General features: G+C 41.0%; 1 protein-coding gene across 11 annotated transcripts in view; it reads left to right on the forward strand.

Moving 5' to 3' along the window:
* KIAA1217 (KIAA1217 ortholog) overlaps positions 1-17642 on the forward strand; it is a 345995-nt gene that overhangs the window by 240728 nt on the left and 87625 nt on the right. For all 11 annotated transcript variants that reach the window (XR_010723303.1, XM_066199028.1, XM_066199083.1 and 8 more), the window contains one exon: positions 12008-12203. Coding sequence is in view for 10 of the 11 variants with exons in the window: in XM_066199028.1 (XP_066055125.1) it covers positions 12008-12203 (196 nt within the window). In the remaining variant the exon portion in view is untranslated. The remainder of the gene's footprint in view (positions 1-12007; positions 12204-17642) is intronic.

Raw genomic sequence — 17642 nt, forward strand, 5'->3', positions numbered from 1 at the left:
CTCCCACACTGGCATGTCTAGATCTTCTGTAAGAGATCTGAAGTTTGCTACGTAACACTGTAGACGCCTTGTTAGTCTCCTGCTGCTGCCTTATGCAGGAGTTGAAGCCTCCTGCTGCACTGCTGTTGTTGGTTCAGGATTTGTGTGTGGTTAACTTTTTCTTGCAAGGCTGTGTTTATTCAGAGAACACTAGCTCCTAATCCAGAAGTATATCCGTATGAGTTCAAATCAATTCCTGCAGGAGGAGGGAGAGACTTCTGCATCTAAGGGGGACTCATTTTATGTATTTTAACCACATATCTTCATTTATCTACTTGTTTTAAAATAAATACCATGTTGTGATAGGAGGAGGGGAAGAGTTAGGGATACAGGCAACATTTTCTCTGGATTGAGAGTCAGAAGTGTTGCAGGTTTCCTCAAGCATCCTGATTTCCTTACCTACCCTTAGGTCGAATTGATGTTTCACTTCCTTTGGGACTAGGCAAGTCCAGAGAAAAGTGACACAATTGTAATCCTCCAGGAGGTGACAAGGTTTGAAGAAACTAAGTGGCTCAAGTTAATCCCATGCAATGACTTTAGGAAGGGTGACTGTTGCACACTTTTAATACTGCCATTGGGCAGAGTAATGTCCCTTCTGACGTGTGGTCTGGATGTGTAATGATGCGGAATGTCAAGCAAACATGCAGGATGATTTTCTTTCCCTTGGAAGTCTTGTGTGTTTGGCATTCATTGAGAAGGGACTTGGTCTTATACAATCCTTCTTTTTTTTCTTTTTTTCTTTTTTTTTTTTAAACAGAATTGTTTAATAAAAAACCAAGGACAGTTGCTCAGGTTTACATATGTGGGATGGTAACATTATAAAAACATGAAAAACCCCAATACAGTTTCAGTATTACCAAGACATTAGCAACAGACTGTTTTGTCTTTGTGGTTTGGAACTGGAATGTATCCAGTTGTTGCCGGAAGGCTACATTTAATTTGTACTGTGTTTGCATAAATAGCTTATTTGTAAAAATCACATTTTACTTGAACAATTCTAAATGATGCAGTTATCACAGGGAGAAAAATGATCTATTGTTCTCTTTAAAATGAAATGGTACTGCCCTTCCAAAGTATCCAACAGACAAAAGCATGAAAAATCATAGCATACTTATAAGTTGCTTATCTCATCCCCAGAATCAGCACTCACATGCTCATATCCTCTGGGTTTGTAAAATTCAAAAGATTTTTTTGAATTACTCTCTTAATTGTGATGTTGGCATTATAATTGCTTGCTAAATAAGATTCTTTAACAATGACGTCCTTGTTGTCGAAGCAGTTGCATTTCTTTGCCTGGTATGAATAGCTGCATGTTCTGAATTGGGAAGCAGCAATTGTTGTGGGAGCCTGACTCTGTTGAAGGAGGAATTGATTGCTTAGAGAAGGTTTTTTAGAGCACTCTACAAAACATCTCCTGTACCTCCACCCACAGGCAAATGAAGATTAAGGAAAATACAGGACCTCCACCTCTGTGAACTCAAACAGCAGTAGGCAATTTCCCCTCCAATTAGCATCTCGTTCATATGTTGGAGGAAAAAAATGGTTGGGTTGTTTTGGCCCTTAAACCCCTTTTAGCAAATTCTCACATTCTGTGGGGTTTAAGATCAGAGGAAGAATAGTAAAGAGAGATGTGACTGGCAAACACTTTTTATTCATATCATAGTTTCTCTTATTCTTTTTTTAAGGTGTGGTTAATCATGTATTTCTAAGTAGTGGTTGAAGGATTCCATGTCCCTGTAGTAAGTGTGAAACGAACACAAAAGTGTAATGACTGCTGCTAAGTCCAACCAAGAGTTGTATCATTTCTCAGGAAGAATGTTTTGTTATTTGTCAGTTATGGTTTATATATATATATATATATATATATATATATATATACATGAATCTCTGTGGCTCAGCTTTCAGCCATTAACTCTTGTATTAGAACATTCTTTGTTTCTTTGACATACAACCACATTGTAGCACATCTGAACTTAGTCCAGCAAGAGTTCTGAGAATATTGTATATTAAATATTGATAGAGCATATTGTTCTCTGCCACATATGCATTTCCTTCATTGTTTTTCAGTGCTTCTCTTCTCTTCTCTTCTCTTCTCTTCTCTTCTCTTCTCTTCTCTTCTCTTCTCTTCTCTTCTCTTCTCTTCTCTTCTCTTCTCTTCTCTTCTCTTCTCTTCTCTTCTCTTCTCTTCTCTTCTCTTCTCTTCTCTTCTCTCTTCCTTCGTTCAGTATATACAGGTTATTCTTTTTTAATTTCTATTGTTCTCCTTTTTCTTTTCCTGTTAACAATTATCTCTCCCCCTCCCCTTCTTTTCTCTCTTTGATCCACAGGTTTTGCAGTGCATGTTGGTCTCCCTTCATTCAGAACTTGACATTCAAAGGTACATGATGAAAATTGAATCCTCTCAGAGAGTTAGTACTGTACTTTCTTTTTTCTGCACTCTGCTGTGAATTGAGTTTGTTACCCTTTAATTGTGTGTGTCTTGCTTCACAACTAAAGTTCTCAAATAAATATGAATCTGCATGCTTTGTCTCTCTGTATTTCACAGCAATGAAGTATTATGCATATAGATTAATTGTATATGAGAGTGTGATGCATGTGCATCCTCTTGACAATTTTTTAAATTCTGACTTTTCCTTTAATGGCACGATAGACATGAAGCTCTTGTATTAGATGCTCTGAAATCCACCAAAATTCACTGGGAGATTCTAGATAAGCAATTCCTAAACACTGTCCCAATTCCAGCTTTGTATTTCTATTTATACATACCTGGAACTGACTTAGGTGGTAAAAGTTTTGCTGCAAAGTTAAGGACAGCTCTGTGGGCAGAGCAGGAAATATTTTTGTATTGGGCATGCAAAAGATCTTAGTTCTGCAACTTGCAGCATTATCTTATATGCACAGCGTGCATCTCTGAAGTCACCTGTATCTCACCTTTCATCCTGTTGAGCTTCTTTTCCATTTCTACATGGCTTGTGATGCCATACAGAATGGATGTCGACAACAGCTACCTTTTTTCCCCCAGGGAGGCAGTGAATGTGTACAAGCCTTGTAGATACACACGTAAAAGGTGCCTGTGCAGGGTTTCTACCGCAGTCAACAGCGCGATCATAAAAGCACCAAGATAACACGTGGTGGGAGCGAGGAGAGAGGACTCGGAGCAGGCAGAGTGGCAGCGGCTCATTTGCGCCTGATTTGTTTTTCCCCCTCAGGATTTAAGGAGGCCTATAAACATGCCGACCACAGGCCAGGGTGGGAGAGGCTGAGGTGTGGAGAGCAGTAAGGCGTCTCCCTCCCTCGCCAAGGTGGCCTCGGGGGAGGGAAAAAGAAGCAAAAGAGCAAGGTGACAAGTGGGGAGAGAGGAGCAGCAGAGGCTTGTACAACCTCTCTCCTGCGGCATCCCCTTAACTCTCCCAGGTACTAGTGTAACAAGCTCTAGTAAGTGCTTCAACACGTTTGCTTCCACGAGTAGAGAGGCTAAAAATAAGTCGGTGGCGTGGGTGTGGTGCCGCCGGCGGCAGCGCTGCTTCTCCCGGGCCATTGTTCCTGCTGGGGGCTGGCAGCTGCATACACCCTGCCCGCAGACCTCGCTCCCAACCCACCGGCACCCGTGTCCAGGCGTCTTCTTCCCGGGTGTTTTTAAAATAGCATGTTCATGCCGAGCCCCTTCTGCGGTCGTAGAAACACAGAAAAACAGGTTTTGCTAGGATCGCTGCATTGTGTTCCTTTGCTCTGGGAAACAGACACCACAGAAACAGACCCTCCTCCTGTTTTCCTTAGGGACGTGTGTGGGAGAACAGGGATGGGTAAATAATCTTCCTGAATCAGAACTCACTATCCCCTAGGTACATTTCGGCATCTGGTATATATTCTTCCCCTCCACCCCCCGTTTAGTTTTTGCATGTGGTTTTAAGCATGTAAAGATCTTTCCCCTTTAATCAGCATAATGACAGTTTTTGTTTAAATCATCCCTTTTAATCTTCACAGTTCTCATGGCGATTTTGGGGATTGTGTAGGTAGGAGTTACCTCACCCGCTGCTGATGAAACGCAGCCATCTCCTGGACGGAACAAAGGGTCGTGCTGGGTTGTGAATACTTCACAGTAGAGTTTTTCAGGAGGGAAAAGAAAAATAGCTTCCAACTGAAACTGCCATAAGGTTTTAATTAAGACAAATGCTGATGTCCAGGCTGGAATTTATGGATAACTTATTTAAACAAAGTAATAATAAACTGAAGCTGTGATGCAAGAATATGACAAAGACTGTGGAAGACGAAATTTTGCACTGAGGAAAATTGATGGACCCATAGAAGCCTTTGCAGGGAAGAATAGGGAGGCGGTCCATGGCTTTTTAAACTTGACTGTCATGTATGAATAAAGTTTTCACATGACGAAGGATTAGAATAAAGCAGAGAGATAAATGATTTTATTTTAAAGATTTCTTTCAGTCAGTATGACTTTTGCTTTACATTAGTGGGTGACTAATAGTTTTCTCTGTTGTTTTACTTTAATTTCTACCCTCACATCTTAGACAGGCATTTGTAGAAAAAGAAAACCTTGGTTTTAGACAGAAACATACAGCGAAATATTTTTACACTTTAATGTGGATGGCTTGGGGTTTTCTGATATTACATGTATTCCAAAGAGATGCCACAACATGTTGCATATTTCAGTCTGGACTTGTCTGGACCAATTAAGCTGCTCTTAGACGGGCTGTTGAGTTCCTTAGGGCAGCATTTTCAAATGCAAGTTCCTGCAATTAAACATCTGAATAAGAGGTCTGGCAGCTTAAATGCTGAGCACCTACAGCTTTTATTGCTCCTAATGAATATCTTTACTATAAACACACAGCTTTCCTGAAAAACAGGTTTCAATTTATCTAGATGCTTACAGTTAAAAAAAAAGTTTGAAAATGTTGTTGTATGTTAGTCATTTATTACAGAGTTTCATGAAAAACTTTTTCTGCTAACTCTGGGGATCCACCAGCTGAAGAGCAAGCCATGGTCTTGCCAAGGGGGGAGCAGCATGTGGATGTCCTCCTGCTCGGTGATTCACAGCACTCAAAGGATTAAAAGAAATGAGTTTTGGCAGCTTGCCACAGCAGGGAGCATGCAGCTGGCCATCAACAGGAGCTAGCAAGGCTCGTGGGAAAACGTGCAGATTTTTAGGATGATTTGAATATCATTACAACCTAAAAATATGGCAGATAAACTCTGTCACATCATTAGGCATGGGGGTTTTTTTCCTCTAGATGGAAGAAACTGGGGTCAGCATCAGTGAATACAGAGTGGTGATAAAGATCCTGTCATAAGCAGAGAGGAGTTTTGCCTTTAAATATATTCACTAAATTGAGTAAAATGGCCAATCGTTGGAGCATCCTGACCTTGTCATAGTGACGGGTAGTGCGTGGCTGTGACTGAGCATCGCTGGTGCTGATGACTGAGTTATCTTCCCCTCCTCATTCACCATGAGAGGGAGGAGGACGACTTTTTTTTACCTTACTTGGAAAAGTTCTTCTGGGTCTGTTTCCTCCCTTTCTCAGAGCATGAGAAGGTCTGCTCTGGGGCCGTACCTCAGGTTCACAGTGCACTGCATTCATTGCTTTGCTCAATGACCGCACGGCAGGTGGCCAGGGGAGGGCTTTGTCACTTGTGTTCTGCTGGCATCGCTCCTTCGTGAGTATGGCGAGCTCAGGCTTCCGTCGGGACCAGCGGCAGGAGGAGGCCGGCAGTGCTGCAGAGAAGGGGCAGCTCGGGCAGCGTCCAGTGCAGAACATGCCTCCAAGCCAAGGGGGCTCCAGGCAAGTGGGGTGCCTTGCTGCAGTGCTAGGGGTGGTGGGCAACCATGGGTCAGGCATAAGCTTTGTCCTTATCAAAGAGGAGATAATTCTAGCCGTTCATACCATAGAAATCAATATTGCCACCAAACTGAGATGCTTGTGAGAAATACCTGGCTTGATAACTCACTGTTGTTGATTCAACAGAAAACAGTTTAAAAATTGGGTTCAAAATAGAGAAATGAAAGCTAGAGACATATGCTAGTTCATGAGCAGGCATGAGGGAAGAGTTATAACTAAGACCTATAGGACCTGCATGCACACAGGTGGGCAGCTGCCCTCCCACTCTCTTCAGCTCTGGAGAACACAGATACTGGCATATGCCTCCTCCTGGGGTGGTACCATTTCCAGCTGATGGCATCCAGAAGGAAGATGCCATAGATTTTTACATCTTGTAATGGTAAAAAAAACACCAAAAGCACAGAAGTGAGCTTGTCATGAGAGATGGTTTTATGTTGCATTTAGCTGCTGAGTCATCTCCCCACCCCCCAACTCCCCCAGTGAGACAGTATCCATCCAAATACAACAGTTGCACAGAGGTGATACGAACTTTAGTTTGTACAGGTATAAGCATTTAACTTTTCTGAGAAAGTGCTGTGGAAAAATATGAAAAATGCTTAAAATGAGATAATATGGGTACTATTCACTTTCTCTTCAACAGTAGTGTGTCACTAATAGCATGTCCAGACAAGTAAAACCCTGTTGTTGCGTTAATATGGAAACCCAAAGACTCTGTATCTGTGGAAAAAGCAGATCCATCCTTCAGACAACAATAACGTGAATCTGAAACAAATATGAAGAAGTATTGTTGCAGTACTAAGAATTCACATGCTGTGGTGATAGTTTGGCTGATAAACTCATCATACATGAAACAGAACCTGTTTATATGTCTGTTTGCAGTCTGTCACATATCCTGTATCCATCTTTGGTACATGTCACAAGACAAGTAGTTTACGTGAAGGTCAAGAAGAGCAGGCTTCTATTTTTCTACTAATTTTTCCTCTCTATTAAAAATGTCAAGAAGACTATTAAATGTGGGGGGAGGGGGGCTCCCTATGCTATGTTCTTTAGAGTACAATATTGGAAAAATGTATTTTACTACCTGTGTTTATTTTTTGGTGTCTTTGTTTACCATTTGTACACTGCCAGTAGTGCTAGCAACTTCCAAGATATATAAGATTCTTCTCCTGAATAGATAAGTTTCTGTCAAGATAAGGGCTAAGGAAGTTCCTGGAGATAAGAAATGAAAAGTGGGAACTGACCAAGAGATGAAATTAAAACTTTCTTCAGGTTATGCAGTTTTGTTTTGGTTGTTTTTTTTTTCTGAGTTCTGTTTTGTCTATGTAAATCTGTAAAGCAGATTTGCAGGAGAAAGGAAAAGAGAGAAAAAAAGGTTTTTGTTATATAGATTAGTATAAAAAGTAACTGGAAATGAGCATAGAAGAACATTATGAAGAGCAGAAACATAAAACTGGCTAGAACAAAAGCATGAGAGGATTAGTGTGGACAAATGTGAGCAGAGGACCAGAGGCAGAGGCATGCAGAGAACTTGATGAAAATCTCTGGTACTCCATGACTGCCCTTTACATTGGCATCTCCAGTATTTCACTTTTTGTTATTCAGGTACTTTCAGATTTCATTCCTAATTATTTGCAATTTTACTGCATTTAAAGAGCCTTGCACTTTTTCTCTTTATTTTTTCTGAGTCAGTGAAAGGATTAAAGTAGATGTATTAAAAGTTCATTCCTTTGCCAAGCTGTAGCAGACAGATGTCAGTCATGAGGTATGATTAACTAGAGTTTTAATTCTTTATCAAATGCCAAGAGTGGTTGAAAGATACTGGATCTTCTGTAATTGCTAGCTCCATGAGCTATACTCAAATATATACCCTGAAAAAGTTACAAGGATCTATATCCTTGTAAATAAAACAGTATATCCTAAGTAAAGGAGTCATCAAAAAGTATTGTGTAATTACACGTAAGTTTGCAACAGAATTGTCCATCCTTATTTTGGCCTATCCCTTCTGATGATCTTGTAACCCAGAACTAGCCCAGACAACATCTTTTATCAGAGAAGTCCTTAAGGAGGGTCAGCTTTACTCAGCTGGCTGAAAGATGAACCCTATTGCACAAAGAAACAGGTGCAAGGGAGTGCCTCCTAACAGACAGCTTGGGGGGAAGGACCATGGCTGACTGAGGAAATGTGACCTAACTGGTCTTGCCAGAGGGGGGAAAGAGACCTGCTGCCTCATTCTGAACCTCCTTCTGTTTTCTGGCATTTATCCCCGAGGTGGCTTGGAATGTGCCAGCATTTCCTTGGGTTTGTCTGCCTCTGTGGAGTATCTATTTACACATTTTAATTTTGGATAGTGCTGTTCCATAGCGGGCATATCTTGAGTTTTCTTCACTGTTGGATGTTTCAGGGTTTTTTGCTACAGCACCATTCTAACTTGCATAGCAGCAGTCTAGACTATGACTCTAGTTGGGTACTGTTGGGTCCTGAAACATTGACTATCGGGGTCAGCATTTAGTTTGTGAAAGTTTGTACTGTGTGCTAGTTCCTGAAAAGTCCTTAAAATGACACTTGCTGAAGTATTATTTTAAGCATTTTAATATTAGTGAACATTCAGAAAAAAAAAGCCCATTACTTATTAAGAATTTATTTAACATTTGTCTTATTTTTCTTATCTGATATTAGAATCAACATCCTGAATAATTATTACAAGGTCAGATAATGCTGAAAGTTTCTGCACTGCTTTCTTCAAAAAACTTTACAAGTAGTTGTAGTTACAGCTCCGTAAATGTTGCTGGTTCTTTTGCGACTGCATGCGTTGGTTTTCCTTAGAAGTCATACCTAGGAATCCACTTGATTATGAAGTAGCATTAAGTCTAGTGCTTGTTGCCAATGACAAAAATGCTTTCCTGTCAAATATGTGCTCGTATCTCTCTCTTACTTGAATACCCGCTGTTGTTGCTGAGTTTGAGAATTTTTTTTAGAATCTGTTTAAAATTCAGAATACTGGAATGTAATGTTTACAGGAGTTGAGCATGACAAATAGCTTGAAGCCTTTCATAAACTGTATGTGTATATTTTGGTGGATCTCATTTATAGCTTGTATTGGCTTTGTATTTGTGTCACTCCACTTACTGGAGTGGAACTCCTGTGGATTTGAGCTGGTGGATTAAGAGGAAGGCCGGGTTTTATATCTGAGCAGAATCCATGGGGTGCCTCTGGATTGCTTCAGAAAGCTTCAGTATTGATGGTGAGAAATGAGGGCTGCCAAAAACGGATCCCTTTTAGTGTGGTGGGTTGACCCTGGCTGAGCACCAGCTACCCACCAAGCCGCTCCATCCCCTCTCCTCTGCTGGAGTGCAGGGGAGAAAATAAGATGCAAAAATGTCATGGATTCTGATAAATGTAGTTTAATAAAGAAAAAGGCCACATGCGGAAGCAAAAATAAATAAAGTATTCCCTATCAGCAGGTGATGTCCTGGCACTTCCCAGGAAGTGAGGTTTCAGTCTCCAGTATACATAGCAGTTGCTCCATAGGACAAATGTAGTAACAGATGGTCCCTTTCCTCCTCCTTTTTCTAAGCTTTTATTACTGAACAGTCATCAAATGGTATGAAATATTCCTTTGGTCAGTTTGGGTCTGAAGGTCTCCCTTCTGACTATTTCCTCTGCCAAGATCTTTCCCACCCACAGTCTCCTGGGTGAGTGAGGGAATGTTGGAGAGAGCCTTTATGCTGTGCATGCCCTGCTCAACAGTAGCAGAAATAATGGTGTGTTATCAACTATGTAACACCACTATGAGGGTTGCTATGGAGAAAATTATCTCAGCCAGACCAAACAGATTTAGCTACAGTAATGACATCACATCATCTGTGGGGATCTGGGATGCTGTGTCTTAGGTCCTACAGCATTTCCCCAGGGACAGCCAAAGAAACACAGCATTGCTAAGGTTGGCTCCATTTGTGCATTGACAGGACACGCTGGGCAACTGCTCAGCTGAATCTGTGTCTGTCGATTTTGGTAATGAAGTGTCCCCTTACTGCTCAAATATACATCTGTTCATATTATCAGTGAACAATATACATGCAACTGCATGCCTCAAATGACATTTGGGGATTATTTTATTATAAATTGAAGAGAAAAAATAAGCAAAAGCAAAGCAAAATAAGCTTGATCCATATTTTTATATTATCAGTATATATTTTCTTAAAGAAACAAGGAGTCTCCTTCCCAACAAACTCTGAAACTTAGGACCTTTTGACCTTTTACAGGTTGATTTTGATGCCTTTGTGGTTTTTTTTAAATCTTGTTTTACTTTTAGTCATGGTTTTCTAGAAAGGGAGAATCATATGCCTTCTAGATCCCTATTAATGGATTTCTACAGACAAGTTTTTAATCAGTACAAGGAGCTACATAGCTGTAATGTCTTGGCTTGGTAGTACTTCCGTAATATGCCTGTGTAAACAAAATACTTCAGCAATGATGGTCCACCGGCCATTTTGGAAAGTTGAATGAAGAATTACTGACTTATCAGATTCTTTTCTGTGTTTGTATGTCACTTGTCACCTCTGTTACTTTTCCATCACAAGTCCCTGTATTTACAACCTGCAGACCAGTGCTGACCACGTCAGAGGCACTCGGAAGCATTCTTCAGAACAGATGTTGTTAGCTTTAAGTCCTGCATAAAATTCAATGCTCTTGAACAATTTCATTGCAGGACATAGGATAGTACCTACTATTTTAATATTAGCATTTAGAAAGGGAGAAGTTCTGGAGGATTTACTTTCTTGTGAGGTATATCTGATCATTGTAATTTGTGAGCAACTGCACAGCTTGGCAAGAACGGGCCCTCTACAGCAAGTTAATGACAATATAATAAAAGTTGAAATTCTTCGTACAATCAAAGTCACATAAGGAATATTATGTGATGCATGCTATTGATGAAATGAGCTCTCTTCATTTCACTTGAAAAACCACTGAAAGAAACAGATGTCAGCAAGATTAGTTAGCTCAGCTTTCCATAAAGAAGCATAATCTTTTTTGGATCTTGACAGTATCTTCAAACCTCGAGTTGCAGTTGATTTTGATACAGAGGATTTCTAACATAATAGCATCTGACCTTAAATGATAGGGGAGAGAAAAACATGTAAGTTTAATGACATCTTGTGCCTGGTGCTGATTACAGACGTCTGTAAAGTTCATATTTACATGCTGGGTTTGGAACCTAGTAAGCTTGCTTTGCTTTGAATTTCTGCTTTGTAGGTTCCCATTTGCTGTGATATGGTTTGATTGAGAGAGACCAGGAAATTATTTTTCCAGAGTAATAGTATACGTGGTTGTGAGGGGATTTCACTACACAGTATTGACTATGCTTCTTAAAGCAAACCCTTTTGTGGAAAGGGCTTATACTGTCATTTATAGTTTGCAAAAAATTTTCTGGACATTTTATTTCCTATTGAGTGTGTTTTTATTAGGGAGATCCTATGGTGAAGAGCTGGTAGAAGTGCATAAATGGAACCATATCTCTCCCCTGCTGGAAGAGTCAAGTTTTTTTTTCCCAGCAGCTGTGTTCAGCAATTTACAAGTATGATTTCCCAGTAAAAGTCATAGTTAATTTGGTCAGTTAATGAAGACGGTTCTGATTTATGCTGGTGCAACAAAAAATAAAGTAATTGTTTGTGATTTCATCCAGAAATGTTGCATGGCTATTTTGGCTTTGCTGCGTGACCTGGACCTTGCATAGATGGCACAGCAGAAGATACTGAAATTGACAGCTTTACAACTCCATTACTGTATTGCTTTTCAGAGGATTTGTCTTAGAAGACTTGATAAAATTAGAGAGTGTATGTATGTGTGTGTGGACAAGGAGAATGGCATTACTGTACATCTCCTCAGCACATCTTATCCTCAGGGCCTTGTTAGCAACAAAATTTGCAATGTGGATTTACAACCATAAAAAATTCAGCAGAATGTCCAAGGACACTTTTCCTAAATAATCTACACAGAAGTGACCTTCAGCATACCAGTATTTGAAGAAGTTTGGACTCCTTCCTTCTTCTCTTTCATTTTTTTACCTCCCATACTCTGGTTTCAGTACACTAATAAGGAAATACTCTGTTTTGCAGACAAGAAGCCCGAAGCCGTCCCAGAGCCCACAGCCCAACTTGGGTGACCACACAGAACACCTCTCTGAAGCATCTGCTGACTCCTTAGAGGCCATGTCTGAAGGTGATTCTCCAACCCCCTTTTCCAGGGGCAGTCGCACGCGGGCGAGTCTTCCCGTTGTGCGGTCGGCAAACCAAACAAAGGAAAGATCACTGGGTAAGAGCCTGCGTCAGTCCTTCTCCATTCTGTGCTTAGTCTGTGTTTTCCATTTGTGGATTTAAACAGTCTTTAAATAGTTTGGGGTTGAAAAAGTAAAGACTTGGGTAGCACATTATTTTTCATGTCAGGTTGTTCTTTGGAAACGAACTCAGTATGGGATACCAAGTAACTTGAGGGTATGGTGAAATTGTTCTCATAAGATCTGAAAGTGTGATGAGAGCATACTAGACATGCAAGGAGAGAGATGCAGGCCCTGACATGAAATGCTGAGTAATGGTTAAAACCTGCTGTTGCAAACGCTTCCTGCCAAGCCTGCACAATATTTGGCAATGAACTTAATACAAGATTGTGCCCTCATTTTCAGACAGGAGACAGGCTTTTTCACTTTATCATCTCTTCAAAGCCAGGCTTAGTTGAAAGAAACCTAGAGATATTATTGCCTTAGTAATCAATCTTGCTGAAAAAGTTTGTATTTGTGTGGTGGTAGCTTTCCAGGCAGAGGATTTGAATGGATATGTTGATGGAGATGCCCTTTACTTTGGGGCAGTGCCCTTCCGTCTGTACAGTGACACGAGAGATGTGTCAGCACAGGTGGACAGCTCTGCTTCCTGCATTCTTCCCATATCTCAGGGTTGAATTCAGCCCAGCTGTGAAACAGAGCTCCTTTTATGATGGTGAATTTTGTCGCAAAGACTCTGCTCAGCTGATGGATGGTAGGAGTAAAGGCTGTTCTTTTGAGAGAAGACACCAGAGGGCAGTTAAAGTGTTGTGGGAAGGCACGTAACTCATGTGTGGAGTGCTGAGGGAGGCAGGTTTTGCTCATAGGTAATAAACTGAAATGCTGCTTTCCTGTAGGCTCATCTCCCAATATAGAGAGTGACATAAATCGAAGACTGGACTCATCATACTGTGCTTGTAAGCTTGTCACGGTGGTTTACTTGTCCCTCAATAATCTAAGACAGTTTCTGTCAAAAGTACTATGATATCTGACAAATACAAGTGTGAAGAAAACAGCTGGAAGGGGTCCCTTACTCTTCCAGAGCTGAAAAGTGAAGAGCAGTGGGGCTAGAAACAAGGAGCTAATCCCTGTCCATGTGAGCTTTTGGGGGAGAAATTTGTGATGCTTCTACCTGGATAAGACTTTTTGCTTTTGAGGTGTTTTTAAAAGCACATGTATGTTTACTATACATGCACTTTTATGTTTACTATACTATGCTGTCTGTAAGTCACTGGGGGCTAGGGCATCCTCAGTATGGCTTCCTTCACCTCAGGATTTTCTGTAAAACTTGTATTTCCTTCAATATGATGTTAAGTTCTTGAGCTTTTGGAACTCACAGTCCAGCCTCACTGTGTGCGCTGAAGACCCCAGAGCTGGATGCAGCACTGCCGGTGGGGTCTCACCAAAGCAGAGCAGAGGGCAGAATCTCCTCTCTTGACCAGCTGTCCATGCTGCTTTTGGTGCAGCCAGAGACACATTTGGCTTTCTGGGCCATGAGTGCACCTTGCTGGGTCATGGCTAGCCTCTCATCCATCAGCACCCCCAAAGCCCTCTGGGCAGGGCTGCTCTCACTCTGTCCATCCCCCAGGCTCTGTTGATGCCAGGGGTTGCCTTGACTCAGGGCACCTTGCACTTGGTCTTGTTAAACCACATGAGATTCCCACATGCCCACTTCTTGAGGTTGTCCTGGTCCCTCTGGATGGCATCCCGCTCCTCATGCATGTCAACAGTGCCACACAGCTGGGTGTCGACTGCAGATTTCATGAGGGGCACTCAGTCCCTTCATCTATGTGATTTTTGAACATATTAAATAGTGCTGGTCCCGATACAGACCCTGAGGGACACCACTTGTCCCTGATGTCCTTTGGGACTCTGAGCCATTGACCACTACCCTGTGGATGCAACCATCCAACCACTTAATTATCCATCGAACAGTCCACTCATCAAATCCATCTCTCTAATTTAGAGAAGGATGTTGTGGGGACCATTTCAAAGGCTTTACAGAAGTCTATATAAAGGGCATCTGTAGCCCTTCCCTTGTCCACTCCTGTAGAAGCTCACTGCAGAAGGCCACTGGCTTGGTGAGACAGGACTTGACCTTGGTAAAGCTATGCTGGCTGTCCTTAATCAACTCCGTGTGTGTATGTGTGATCCTTCCCCCAAGTGTTCTCAGCCTCAAGGGATCTTCAGCGTAGGGATTCAGCTTAGGGATTTCCTGGTTATGGTTTCTGCCTTGATAATAACCATCAAGATATGTCTCCTCCAGGTATTTGTTCAGCCCACCTTTGATTCCCGCATACATTTTTCATATCCTCCACAGTGCATCTGTGACTTTGGCAGCAAGTTTCTGTTGGTTTACTGCTTGCCTGTTGTTTTGGTTTGTATTTGTTTATCAGCTCTAAGTTATGCCTCCTAGTCCTTGTGTTGGAAGTGACAGCAAACATCAGATTGCTATCTGCTTTCCCCAGGCCATATCTGATTTCTTTGGCCTGTCATTTTCCTCAGGTCATCTCTTCTCCAGCTGAGAAGTGCTGCTATAACCACTTGTTGCTCATCCAGCAACCATCCTGGACATTTGATTATCCTTGCTGCCCTGAAATTTTGCAGTTCAATAGTATCTTTGCTAAAATGGGAGGACCATAAGTTCACTGTTAAATAGTTCATTCTTAAACCTGTTCTTTAGCATCTCTTGCATGTACTGAAGTGTGTTGTCCAGGCCCTAATGGAGGACAACTGTTACGATCTTATTCAATGGCCAGGATTTCAGACCCTGCAAAACACCCTGTCTTTCATGTGGCAGAGACAAGGCCCCAGCTTATCCCATCATGAACAGGCCAAATGCAGGAGAAAGAAAAACGTAAACAAACAACAGGGAAGCAATGTAGTTTGAAGCATTTCAGTTGAGAGTTTTTAGATTTGAAATGAACAAAATAAGCCTTTTCTCTCTGTATTGCAGGAGGGATCACAGATATGTGGGTGGCTTAAGGGATCATCATACTAGCCAAATAGGAGATAATATATTGTCATCACCCCCCAGTGTGTCTTTTTCAAGTTGTTCCAGGAACCAATTAATAACAAATAGTTTGTTTCAAAAGATAAAAAGTATTCCAGAATAATTCAGTTTTATATTGTTATTGTTAATATTATGTGCATTTCTTTTATAATAATGTCCTTTTCGATGTCTTCTGACACTATGTTCTAACAACACCATCAGCAATGTTCTGAAATTTTACTTTTGAGATGCTTTGCATGCTGTGGTCCTTTTTACTTCCAACTGTAAGAGGGGAATGTTTGCTTTTAAAAAACAGGAAACTGTTTATAACTTCAGTTTTAGAAGTGTCATAAATGTACTTCCATTAAATATGATTTTAAATAATCTGTATATCATCATCTCCCTTTCCATATCTATTAACATTTTAATTTAATATAATTTAAATAAAAATCATGTTTTGATCCTCAGCAAACATAATTTCAGTGAAGAGAATAATGGACTTTTTTAAACTTCTAATAATTTTATGTTGCATATCTCAATGCGTTTTTAAAAGCTGATGTTTTCTTCTTGAAATTCTAATGGGTGTTCTGTGGATTCCTATTTTACTAACTATATATCAGTCAGTTTGTTTTCAAATTGTGGTCTGAATTAACGTGGAGCCTGAGAAGGAGTAACACAAATGCATTTTGGCTACCTCACTGTCATGGGTTTGTCATTCAGGACTAATCTAACAGGACATGGTATTCACGTGGAGTTGACCTAGAAAACAGTGTTCCTATTGTGGGCCCATTTAAAATTTCAGCCACAGCTTTAGAAATTTAGGTCTTTCTTGGCTAAGAAAACTAGAAATCAACACTTGCTTCATCATTGTGCAGCCTGGAGACAAAGCAAGGTATTAAAATAAATGAATTCACTGTGCAAGAGAAAATTAAATGTATTTTAAAATGCATATTTGAAAGCTGGGAGCTTTTCCAGTGCGATAACTGTGGGAAAAAAAATTATCTAGCAAAACTGTCAGTGAGAATCAGCTGAAACCTGGAAAGTGCTCAAAAGCTTTCAGCGAACTTCACTAGCAGTTTGCCTGGAGGAAGCAGAACCTGACAGGCATCCAGCGAGGTTGCGCCAGCAGCCGCCTGTGCCCGTGCTGCAGCTCGCTGCTGTCCCTGCCTTGGTGCCTCCTCAGTGAAATGAAGGCTGACAAATATGTTCACTTGTGGTCTCTCATGTGGTACATCTGTCCAAACAATGGGAGCATTCTTTGTAAGGGCAGGCACTCCATCCTCTGTGGTGATGGAGTGACCAGAGCTGTCCATGCGATGGGAAGGGCAGGGTGTGATCAGACCTCCCATTGCGGCAACAGCTCTTGGTGCTCCTGCAGGATCAGGCTGTACATGTAGGGTTGGATGAAGGAAGAATATGGTACAGGGGGGATTTCCATAAATGCACAAAGATTTGGGTTTGAGAAGTGACTGAGGAGGATGACGCTTTATGGCTCAAAGGTTGCAATCATCTTTTTTGGGTGCCCCAGCCAGGGCACCCGGCCACTTCAGTCCAGATGGATGAGGAGCAGAGGATGACTGGGCTCCCTGCTGGTAAATCTGTGCCTAAAGTTAGATGGTGTGGAAGGGCCTCTTCAGAAATGTCTGAGCCTGCCAACATTTGCATTTTGTTTGCATTTGGAGGGATTACATAAAGGAGTAAAATTATACAAATGCTTAAGGATTGGCATGGGGAGGGTCTTAAGCAATCATGGAGTATTCTGATTATTATTTATGAGCTCCCACATCCAAGTTTTGGCAGGCACAGTGTCTGATTAATTAGTTTGCTGCCACCTTAAATGGAAGTACCATTACTGATTATAATCATAACGCCTTGATCTTTTGTAGTATTTCTTGCAGATGTTTCTCAAAGCCTGTTAAAAAGGAAAGGGCCACAGTGACAACTTCACTTAGAGCAAAACCTTTTCAGAGAGACAGATCATTGCTTTTCAGCTGGTGGTAGAAATAACTCTCTATTCATGTGTAGGCAAGATGCTTTAAAACACACAGAGAGAATTATAAATGCTAAAAATAGACATATATTATATTGGAGCTAATTAATTGTAACTTACTATTTATGAGCTTGAAATTAAAATAGGCATGTAAAACCAGACAGATGATGTGTGAATGGTCATAGACTTTATATGGAAAGCCTGTGATTTGCTAGTAGTGGCACTGCCCTCTCTGATTCCTTAGGGCATGATTTAAGCCTAATGAAGTCAGCAAGAGCTCCAGTTTAGTTCATGGGAGAGGAACTCCCTGGGAAGTGCAATCCAAGTTAAGGCTGAGTATAACTTTAATGTATTCAGTCATCTTAAAGAATTTTCCCTGTCTTGCCTTTTATAGTGTACGCAAAGCAGCCAACATGCAAAAAGGTCATGTAAATATTTGTTGTCATGGTCAGATAG

Source organism: Chamaea fasciata, unplaced genomic scaffold, assembly GCF_029207755.1.
Source record: "Chamaea fasciata isolate MVZ Bird 193981 ecotype frontalis unplaced genomic scaffold, bChaFas1.0.hap1 SCAF_1, whole genome shotgun sequence".
Lineage (NCBI taxonomy): Eukaryota > Metazoa > Chordata > Aves > Passeriformes > Sylviidae > Chamaea > Chamaea fasciata.